The following is a 12,355-nucleotide window of genomic DNA, read 5'->3' as shown; positions in this document are numbered from 1 at the left end:
CTCCCACCCCAGGCTGAGAGCCATCCCCTGTCCCCTCCTCCCCAGACACCACACAGGACTCACTCCGGGCAAGGTCTTCTGCTCGTGCAGGGCAGTCTGAGCTTTGATGGCAGAATCCCTGGCACAGTAGGTGAGGAAGGCACAGCCTGGAAAGGAGAGAAACAGGGGTGTTAAGAGAGCTCGGGCACACCCATGGTCACAGCAGCACCACCCACAGTTGGCCACTAGGTGGAAGCAATCCAAGCTTCCATCCACAGATGCATAGATCTGCACAACCTGGTGCATCCACGCAACGGAATATTATTCAGCCAAGAAAAGGAAGGAAATACTGACACAGGCTGCAACATGGATGCACCTTGAGGACGTCACTCTCAGTGAAATAAGCCAGACACAGAAGGACAAATCCTGTGTGATTCTACTCCTAGGAGGTCCCTAGAGTCATCAGATTCACAGAGACAGAAAGTAAAATGGGGAGGTGCTGGGGCCTGGGGAGGGGGATGAGGACTGAGTGTTTCATGGGGGACAGAGTTTCAGTCTGGGAAGATGAGAAAGTTCTGGAGATGATGGTGGTGATGGTTGCACAACAGTGTGAATGTGCTTAATACCACTGAGCTGTGCAATTTTTATTTTTATTTATCTATTTTGAGATCGAGTCTGGTTCTGTCGCCCAGGCTGGAGTTCAGTGGCGCGATCTTGGCTCACTGCAAGCTCCGCCTCCCGGGTTCGTGCCATTCTCCTGCCTCAGCCTCCCAAGTAGCTGGGACTACAGGCGCCCACCACCACACCCGGCTAATTTTTTGTATTTTTAGTAGAGACGGGGTTTCACCGTGTTAACCAGGATGGTCTCGATCTCCTGACTTCGTGATCTGCCCGCCTTGGCCTCCCAAAGTGCTGGGATTACAGGCGTGAGCCACTGCACCCGGCCTGAGCTATGCATTTAAAAATGGTTAAGAGGTTAAGATGGTGCATTTTAAGTTGTGTATATCTTACTATAATTTCAAAAAATAAAAAGAGAAGAGGATGCTGGAGTCACCGTGTTTTGGGAGGGGACAGACCAAGTGGCTCACTGTTTTCCACCCCTTCTACCCCTGCGCATACATACCTCCCCCAAAGGGTGAGCCCAGGAAGAGGGACAGAGGAGTCCCAGCCATTAACAAAGTCAGTGGCTGAGCTCAGAAAAGAGATGCTGAGAGTCCTGGACAAGGTGGGGTGAAGGGAGTGGGCAGAGGGGCTGCCCAGTGGGGAGGATGGTGAGGGCACTAGTGGTCCCAGAAAGATGGAAGAAGGCCTGGCCCTGGGATAGGGAGCAGTGGGCTCTGCCACTGACCAGCACTGTAGCCTTGGATCAGGCGCTCCCCCTCTCTGGGCCTCACTTTCCCCCATCAGAGGGAGAAGGGATGGTCTGAGAGGATCACAAGATGAACCAGCCAATGGGTGGGGGTGGAGCTTGAGAGGGTGTGGCGCGGTGGCAAAAATCAGGACCAATCAGGAGAAGTGAGGGGCGGGGCCAGCCCATGGAGTGGCCCAGAGTGAGGTTGTGATTGGGTGATATTAGGGATGGGGGTAGGGTTGGAGGCAAGGGGCAGGACCAGCCCGGGAGTGACCAAGAGTGAGGCTGTGATTGGACGACATTAGGCATGGGAGGCAAGGGGCGGGGCCAGCCCATAGAGTGACCCAGAGTGAGGCTGTGATTGGGCGACATTAGGGGTGGGAGGTGAGGGGTGCGGCCAGCCCTAGAGTGGCTCACAGTGAGGCTGTGATTGGGCACATTAGGGATTGGAGGGTGGGAGGAGAGGGGCGGGGCCAGCCCTGCAGTGGCCCAGAGTGAGGCTGTGATTGGGCACATTAGGGATTGGAGGGTGGGAGGCGAGGGGCGGGGCCAGCCCTGGAGTGGCCCGGAGTGAGGCTGTGATTGGGCGACATTAGGGGTGGGAGACCCCAGACATTGATAGAGACAGAGACAGGAGACAAGCAAGTCAAGAGAACCCGCCCTTGGCCTGAAAGCCTAATTAGATCAAAAGTATTTTGAAAGACGTTTCCCCGAGGTGGGGTAGGGATTGCACACAGGAGGTCAGGGGTCCTGGGATGAACACAGGGGACTGAGTGGACCTGTTTGGGGACCTGTGAAATGAGATCATCGTTGGCTGCCCCGATGTTGTCAAACCCTCTGTTCCGCCTCAAACCCCGCCCCTATGGTCCCTGGTCTCCCTGCTTGTTCCCCTCCCAGGGGCACTCTGTGCGGAGTTCCCCGGTGCCCACTTCTGCTCCAGGCCAGGAGCTAATTAAAGTGGCCACCTGCTGGTGTGGTGGGGAGGGGGTAGGGAATCCGAGTGAATCCCACCCCATGGAACCCTGGGGGTACCAGGCAGAGGTGACAACGGTTTCCAGCACTGAGGAAGGAAGGAAGGAAGGAAGGAAGGAAGGAAGGAAGGAAGGAAGGAGGGAGGGAGGGAGGGAGGGAGGGAGGGAGGGAGGGAGGGAGGGAAGGAAGGAAGGAAGGAAGGAAGGAAGGAAGGAAGGAAGGAAGGAAGGAAGGAAGGAAGGAAGGAAGGAAGGAAGGAAAAAAATATTTGTGGTAGGAATGTAAAATGGTACGGCTCCTACAGAAAACAGTTTGACAGGTCCTCCAACAACGAAACACAAAATTACAAGGAACCCAGCAATTCCACTTCTGGGTGTATATTCCGAAGAACTGAAAGCAGGGACTCGAACAGAGACATTTGTATAACAATGTTGATAGCAGTAAGAGTCACTGTCGCCGAAAGGCGGAAGCAGCCAAGGCGCCCATTCACAGATGAATGGATCAGTACAATATGGTCGACCCACACAATGGAATATTATCCAGCCACAAAAAGGAAGGAAATTCTGATACCTGACACAACGTGGGTGAATCTTGAGAACGCCATGCTCAGTGAAATGAGCCAGACACAAAAGGACAGACAGAGGTTTTACAGCAGGACCACAGAGCCGTCAGATTCACAGAGACGGAAAGGAGGATGGGGGGTGCCAGGGGCTGGGGAGGGGGACGGGGAGTGAGTGTTTTACGGGGATAGAGTTTCAGTTTGGGAAGATGAGAACATTCTGGAGGCCAGGCAAGGTGACTCTTGCCTGTCATCCCAGCACTTTAGGAGGCCAAGGCGGGAGGATCACTTGAGCCCAGGAGTTGGAGGCTGCAGTGAGTTATGATCGCAACACTGCAATCCAGCCTAGGCAACAGAATAAGACCCTGTCTCTAAAATAAAATAAAATAAAATAAAATAAAAAGTTCTGAAGATTAGATAGTGGTGATGATTGCAGAACAATGTGAGTGTACTTAATGCCACTGAACTGTATGCTTAAAAATGGTTAAGATGGGTTGGGTGCGGTGGCTCACGCCTGTAATCCCAGCACTTTGGGAAGTAGAGGCGGGTGGATCACCCGAGGTCAGGAGTTCAAGACCAGCCTGGTCAACAAGGCGAAACCCCATCTCTACTAAAAATACAAAAAAAAAAAAAAAAAATTAGCCCGGTGTGGTGGTGGGCACCTATAATCCCAGCTACTCGGGAGGCTGCGGCATGAGAATTGTTTGAACTCGGGAGGCAGAGGTTGCAATGAGCCGAGATCACACCACTGCACTCCAGTCTGAGCAAGACAGTGAGATGTTATCTCAATTTTTAAAAAAATTTTTAAGGGTTAAGAAGGTACATTTCATATTATGAATATTTCACCGCAGTAAAACACTGTAATTGGGATATATTACCAACACACCCCTCTGAAAAGTGCAGAACATGTAAATGCGCAATGTAACAAATGATTATAAAGCCATACAACTATCTCTTGGGTCAAGACATGGAAAGTAAGGCCGGGTGCAGTGGCTTACTCCTGTAATCCCAGCACTTTGGGAGGCTGAGGTGGGAGGACAGCTAGAGCTCACAATTTCAAGACTAGCCTGGGCAACGTGGTGAAACCCCATCTCTATAAAAAATACAAAAATTAGGCCGGGCGCGATGACTCACGTCTGTAATCCCAGCACTTTGGGAGGCCGAGGCGGGTGGATCACGAGGTCAGGAGATCGAGACCATCCTGGCTAACACGGTGAAACTCCGTCTCTACTAAAAATACAAAAAATTAGCCGGGCGTGGTGGTGGGCGCCTGTAGTCCCAGCTACTCGGGAGGCCAAGGCAGGAGGATCGCTTGAGCCCAGGGTGTGGAGTTTGCAGTGAGCTGCGATTGTGCCACTGCACTGCAGCCTGGGTGATAGAGTCAGACTCTATCTCAACAACAACAAAAGTAGAAAGTGGCAGCCACCGTGAAGCCACCAGAAGTCCTAGTGCCCCCCACCGCAGCACAGGCCCCTCCATCCTGCAGGGGTAACCACCCCAGCTCTTGTGTATGCCTTCATGATGGTGTTCCCACCATGTGCACATCACAGATCAATGTGATTGACTGCTTCCTATTTTTGGACTTATATAAATGAAATCATAGCACAGGTCCGCCCTTGTGTCCAGCTTCTTTCATTCAATATACAGTCAACAGCATGTGGCTGTGCGTATTAGGGGTGAGCTCCTTTTTGTTTCTGGGTAGTGTTGTGTCCCATGAATATACTACAAATTGCTTATCCATTCTCCCATGGGTGGGCATTTGGGTTATTTGCTATTTGGGGCAATTATGAATAAAGTTGCTCTGTAACAGTCTTGTCCTTTTTTTTTTCTTTGAGACAAGATCTTGCTCTGTTGCCCAGGCTGGGGTGCAGTGGTGTGATCACAGCTCACTGAAGCTTCCACTTCTTGGGCTCACGTGATTCTCTAGCCTCAGCCTCCCAAGTAGCTGGGACCACAGTTGCATGCCACGACACCCAGCTGTTATTATTATTATTAGAGATGGGGTCTTGCTTTGTTGCTCAGGCTGGTCCTGAACTCTTGGGCTCAAGTGATCCTCTTGCCTTGGCTTCCCAAAGTGCTGGATTATAGGCATGAGCCACCGCACCCAGCCTTGTCCATACACACACACACACACACACACACACACACACACAAACACACATATATATATATATAGAGAGAGAGAGAGAGACAGAGAGACAGAGAGAGAGAGAGAGAGAGACTGACTCTCAATCTATCGCCCAGGCTGGAGTGCAGTGGTGTGATCACAGGTCACTGCAGCTTCCACTTCTTGGGCTCACGTGATCCTCTGACCTCAGCCTCCCAAGTAACTGGGACCACAGTTGCATGCCACGACACCCAGCTGTTGTTGTTATTATTATTATATTATTATTATTATCATTATTATTAGAGATGGGGTCTTGCTATGTTGCTCAGGCTGGTCCTAAACTCTTGGGCTCAAGTGATCCTCCTGCCTTGGCTTCCCAAAGTGCTGGGATTATAGGCATGAGCCACTGCAGCCAGCTTTGTCCACGTATATACAGAGAGACAGAGAGAGAGAGAGAGAGGCTGAGTCTCAATCTATCACCTAGACTGGAGTGCAGTGGCACAATCTCAGCTCACTGCAACCTCCTCGTCCTGGGTTCAAGCAATTCTCCTGTCTCAGCCTCCCGAGTAGCTGGGATTACAGGCGTGCGCCACCACGCCAGGCTAATTTTTGTATTTTTAATAGAGACGGGGTTTCACCATGTTGTCCAGGCTGGTCTCGAACTCCTGACCTCAAGTGATCCACCCACCTCGACCTCCCAAATTGCTGGAATTATAGGCATGAGCCATTGCGCCCGGCCTTGTCCATATATTTTAATGCAAAAAGCATACCCAGGAGGGAAGCGCTGGTCATAAGACAGGCGTGTGTTTAACTTTCATCGATTCCTTCAAATCGTTTTCTGAAGTGGGTTGTGCCTATGTCGGGCTCTATTAGTGCTTCATCTTCACTAACGCTTGGTTTTTGCCAACCTTTTAAATGTTAGTCATTAAGGTGGGCGTGCAGTTGTATTTCATTGAGATTTTAATGTACCTTCCAAGAACTGTTAATGAAGCTGGGCACCTTGTCACTTTGGAGGAGCTCTTCACAGGGTCTACGTCCTCATCTTTCCTGTGGTCATTGTTGTATGTGATGGTCTATTTTCTTCTTGATGCTTCTGTTTTCTGAATTTTATTCCCCAAGCTCTTCAAAAGAACTACACTAAGGCAATTTAGCCCTAAGGCCTGAGAGAAATCAGGTCTGATTGGTAAGAAATTGGGCTGCAGGCAGATGTAAGATAAGGGTAAAAATCTATCTTCCTAGGTTCCTTTTTTTTTTTTTCTGCCTGTGGACTCCTTGTCTGCAGGGTTTGGAGGGTGGTGGCCCTAGGAGGGTAGGGGGGTGGGCAGGTGCCCTGAGCAACATCTAAGGCCATCAGCCCCAGGGTCTGGGAGCTCTGCAGTGAAAGGGAAAGAAACACCACACACACACACACACACACACACACACACACACACAGATACACACACCATACACTACACACACACACACGCACACACCACACACTACACACATGCACATACACACACCACACACTACACACACACATACACACACCACACACTACACACACACACACCACACACTACACACTACACACACACACATACACCACACACTACACACACCACACACACCACACACTATACACACACACATACCACACACTACACACACACACACCACACACACACATACACACACTACACACACACATACACACACCACACACTACACACACACACACCACACACTACACACACACACACCCCACACACTACACACACACACGGATGCATAACACACCACACACTACACACACACACAGATGCATACATACACCACACACACACACACACACACAGATACATACACACACCACACACTACACACACACAGATGCATACATACACCACACACACACAGATGCATACACACACCACACACTACACACACACACAGATGCATACATACACCACATACTACACACACAGATGCATACATACACCACACACTACACACACATGGATGCATACACACACCACACACTACACACACACACACAGATGCATACACACACCACACACTACACACACACAGATGCATACACCACACACTACACACACAGATACATACACACACCACATACACACACAGATACATACACACACCACACACTACACACACACGGATGCATACATACACCACACACTACACACACACACAGATGCATACATACACCACACACTACACACACACAGATGCATACACACACCACACACTACACACACACGGATGTATACACACACCACACACTACACACACACACAGATACACACACCACACACTACACACACACAGATGCATACACCACACACTACACACACACAGATACATACACACACCACACACACAGATACATACACACACCACACACTACACACACACGGATGCATACATACACCACACACTACACACACACACAGATGCATACATACACCACACACTACACACACACAGATGCATACACACACCACACACTACACACACACGGATGTATACACACACCACACACTACACACACACACAGATACACACACCACACACTACACACACACAGATGCATACACCACACACTACACACACACAGATACATACACACACCACACACACAGATACACACACCACACACTACACACACACGGATGCATACATACACCACACACTACACACACACACAGATGCATACACCACACACTACACACACACAGATACATACACACACCACACACACAGATACATACACACACCACACACTACACACACACGGATGCATACATACACCACACACTACACACACACACAGATGCATACATACACCACACACTACACACACACAGATGCATACACACACCACACACTACACACACACGGATGTATACACACACCACACACTACACACACACACAGATACACACACCACACACTACACACACACAGATGCATACACCACACACTACACACACACAGATACATACACACACCACACACACAGATACACACACCACACACTACACACACACGGATGCATACATACACCACACACTACACACACACACAGATGCATACATACACCACACACTACACACACACAGATGCATACACACACCACACACTACACACACACGGATGTATACACACACCACACACTACACACACACACAGATACACACACCACACACTACACACACACAGATACACACACACACCACACACTACACACACGCACAGATGCATACACACAGCACATACACACACACGCAGACAAGACACGTGCACACACCACACACTACACACACACACAGATGCATACACACACAACATATGCACACATATACGCAGACAAGATGCATGCAAATACCACACACACGCACAGATGTATGCACACAGCACACATGACACACAAGGCATGCACAACACACCACACACATGCACTGATGCATACACACCACACACTACACACACAATGTATGCACAACACATACTATGCACACACACGCACAGATGCATACATACACCACACATGCACACACACGCAGACAAGACACATATGCACCACACACAGATGCATGTACATACTACACATTACACACACATGCACAGATGCTTGCACACACTACACACACACACACAATGCATGCACACCATACACACTACACACAGATGCATGCACACACCACACACTACATACACACACAATGCAATAATGCATGCACACCACATACACGACACACACACACACTGCATGCATACCAGACACACACACGCACGCACGCACGCACAGGCCCATGCAAACGCCACACACAGACGCATGCTCACAAAAGCCCGCCCTGCCGCTGTCCCCGGTGCTGAAAATCTTCCTTATGGCTTCCTTGATCTCTTGGCCCAACCTCTTCTTGGCCTCTCTGCTTGTCGTTTCTAGCTGGTGAAAATGTGTAATGTTTACCCACTCCCGGATAAATAGAGCTTTGATTCACAGTTCCTGCTATGGGCTGAATGTGCTTCTCCCCCTCTCTAAATTCATCATTTGCAGTCCTAACCCTCAGGACCTCCGAATGTGATTTTATTTGGAAACGGGGTCATTGCAGATGGAATTAGTCAACATGAGGTCATCGGGGTGGGCCCTGATCCAATAAGACTGGTGCCCTTATAAAAAATGGAAAAATAGACACAGAGACACGCACAGCCAGGAGGACATGAAGATGGAGGGGGTGATAGGACAATGAGTTTACAAGACAAGGTACGCTACAGGGGAACGGCCTGGAAAAAATGCTCCCTCACAGCCTCAGAAGGAACCAGCCCTGCCAACACCTTGATCTCGAACTTCTGGCCTCTAGAACTGAGCAAAAATAAATTTCTGTTGTTTAAGCCACCCTGTGTGTGGTGTGTGGTTACAGCAGCACCTGCAAACTCCAGTTCCCCATCAGCACGGATGTGTGGTGACGTTAATAAAGTCCACTGGACCAAGTGTGGTGGCTTACACCTGGAATCCCAGCACCTTGGGAGGCTGAAGCAGAAGGATCGCTTGAGCCCAGGAGTTTGAGACCAGCCTGGGCAACGTAGTGAAATTCCATCTCTACAAATAATTTTTAAAAGTAGCTGGGTGTTGGCATGTGCCTGTGGTCCCAGCTACTCAGGAGGCCAAGACAGGAGAATCGCTTGAGCCTGGGCAGTCGAGGTTGCAGTAAGGCATGATTGCACAACTGTGCTCCAGCCTGGCTCCAGCCAAGGTTTTGCGACACAGCAAAACCTTGTCTCAAAAAGACGCCATTGGTATTTAATATTAATAAGCTTACACTCAGAAAAAAAAATTACAAAACAAAAACACACACAAAGACCCCAAAACAAACAAACAAAAAAATTAAAAACCAGAAAAACAGAAAAAAACTGAAAAAGAAAAGAATAAGCTTATACTCTATATTAACTCATTTAATACTCATAGTAGCCCCTATGAAGTAGCTGACAGCATTGCTCCCATTTTACAGATGAGAGACGGGGGCACAGAGAGGGGAAGTGGCTTGCCCAAGGTCACACAGGTAGGTGGTAAGTAGAATGTCCAGGCTTTATTATTATTATTATTATTATTTGAGATGGAGTCTCACTCCGTCACTCAGGCTGGAGTGCAGCAGCACCATCTCAACTCACTGCAACCTCCACCTCCCAGGTTCAAATGACTCTCCTGTATCAGCCTCCTGAGTAGCTGCGATTACAGGTACCTGCCACCAAGCCCAGCTAATTTTTTTTTTTTTTTTTGAGACGGAGTCTTGCTCTGTCACCCAGGCTGGAGTGCAGTGGCCGGATCTCAGATCACTGCAAGCTCCACCTCCCAGGTTTACGCCATTCTCCTGCCTCAGCCTCCTGAGTAGCTGGGACTACAGGCGCCCGCCACCTCGCCCGGCTAGTTTTTTGTATTTTTAGTAGAGACGGGGTTTCACCGTGTTAGCCAGGATGGTCTCGATCTCCTGACCTCGTGATCCGCCCGTCTCGGCCTCCCAAAGTGCTGGGATTACAGGCTTGAGCCACCGCGCCCGGCCAATTTTGTTTTTTTTTAAGATGGAGTCTTGCTCTGTTGCCCAGGCTGGAGTGCAGTGGCGCGATCACGGCTCACTGTAACCTCCACCTCCCAAATTCAAGCGATTCTCCTGCCTCAGCCTCCCAAGTAGCTGGGATTACCGGCATCCGCCACTGCGCCCGGCTAATTTTTGTATTTTTTAGTAGAGACAGGGTTTTCACCATCTCGACCAGGCCGGTCTCGAACTCCCGACCTCATGATCCATCCACTTCAGCCTCTCAAAGTGCTGGGATTACAGGTATGAGTCACTGCACCGGGCTATGTTTTTGTATTTTTAGTAGAGATGGAGTTTCACCATGTTGGCCAGGCTGGTCTCGAACTGTTGACCTCAGGTGATCCACCCGCCTTGGCCTCCCAAAGTACTGGGATTACAGGCATAAGCCACCATGCCCAGCCAATTTTTATATTTTTAGTAGAGACAGGGTCTCACCATGTTGGTCAGGCTGGTTTTGAACTCCTGACCTCAAGTAATCTGCCCGCCTCAGCCTCCCAAAGCACTGGGATTACAAGTGTGAGCCATCGTGCCCAGTCAAATGTCCAGGACTTATAGCTCCGCAGACCGTGCACTAACCACTGGGATCCAGTGCCTGGTGTTCACATCTTTTCCAAAATTCTCCCCCGAGGAACATGAGGAAGGACACAGCCTCTTGCCGTACCTGCTTCCCTAGAAATAACCTTAAAATAGTGCCACCTTGGGCCGGGCATGGTGGTTCATGCCTGTAATCCCAGCACTTTGCAAGGTCAAGGCAGGTGGATCACCTGAGGTCAGGAATTCGAGACCAGCCTGGCCAACATGGTGAAACCCTATCTCTACTTAAAAATACAAAAATTAGCCGGGCGTGGTGGCATGCACCTGTGGTCCCAGCTACACAGTAGGCTGAGGCATGAGAATTGCTTGAACTCGGGAGATGACGTTGGAGTGAGCTGAGGTCATGCATTGCACTCCAGCCTGGGCGACAGAGGGAAACTCTGTCTCAAACAAACAAACAACAACAACAAAAACTAGTGCCACCTTTCTCAGAAACATGGGGCTGGATCAAATGCTGAGGGTCCTGTGGATCCCGTTTCAACTGTGAGAACTCTGGTTGGTTGCACCCTAGACCCAGAGGGACCCCCATGAAGGAAGACTCAGCCTGAGCCACAGCTTATCCCCCACCCACGCCAGGTGAGCCTCTCACCATGTCCCAGCTCCAGCCACTCCCACCCCACACACCTGCCCCAGATGGCAAGGGGACCAGAGCCAGGTGTGCAGCCTCCCTGCACACCTGGAGAGCCTCAGGGTTCTGGAAGGGGTGGACAGGGAAGTCCCACCTGGGATCAATGGTTCAGAATGCTCAGTGATTGGCAATTTGCACCCACCCTATTTTCAAAGCCCGGACAGGAACTGATCTTCAAGTTTATAGACAACGCACTGCACACAAATCCCTCGAGACCCAAGGGTATATCGGGGACCAAGGTGGGGGATCCTTGGGGAACATGAGATCTGGTCAATGGATAAGTTTCTCCAGTCCGGGCAGCTGGGGACCTCAGCCCAAAAAGACACTCCAGTCTCCAGCCCAGGAAAATGCTCTTTTTTGGGAAGTGACTGTGGTCCCCCTGCTAGGAAGACGCAGAGCCTGACACTCCCCACCCCTCCACACTCTGTATGGTCAGCCCGGGCCAAGAGAAGGGCAGAAGGGCTGGGGATGCTCTGAAGGCAGGGCGGTTCTGCCTGGAGAGGACTTCCTGAAGGATGCTTTTGGAGCTGGGTCCATAGAAGAAGAGCCTGCCTGATGTGTG

The 12,355-nt window shown here is 50.1% G+C and overlaps 1 protein-coding gene across 27 annotated transcripts in view; it reads right to left on the bottom strand.

Annotated features, from left to right (window-relative positions):
• The window catches only part of CELF5 (CUGBP Elav-like family member 5), a 78,362-nt gene that overhangs the window by 49,298 nt on the left and 16,709 nt on the right, over positions 1-12,355 (bottom strand). For all 27 annotated transcript variants that reach the window (XM_077979083.1, XM_077979084.1, XM_077979096.1 and 24 more), the window contains exon 2: positions 64-146. In XM_077979083.1, coding sequence (XP_077835209.1) covers positions 64-146 — 83 coding nt within the window. The remainder of the gene's footprint in view (positions 1-63; positions 147-12,355) is intronic.

Source organism: Macaca mulatta, chromosome 19 (genome assembly GCF_049350105.2).
Source record: "Macaca mulatta isolate MMU2019108-1 chromosome 19, T2T-MMU8v2.0, whole genome shotgun sequence".
NCBI classification, from domain to species: domain Eukaryota; kingdom Metazoa; phylum Chordata; class Mammalia; order Primates; family Cercopithecidae; genus Macaca; species Macaca mulatta.
Note: the sequence above shows the minus strand (reverse complement) of the source record. Positions and strands in the feature narration are given on the sequence as shown.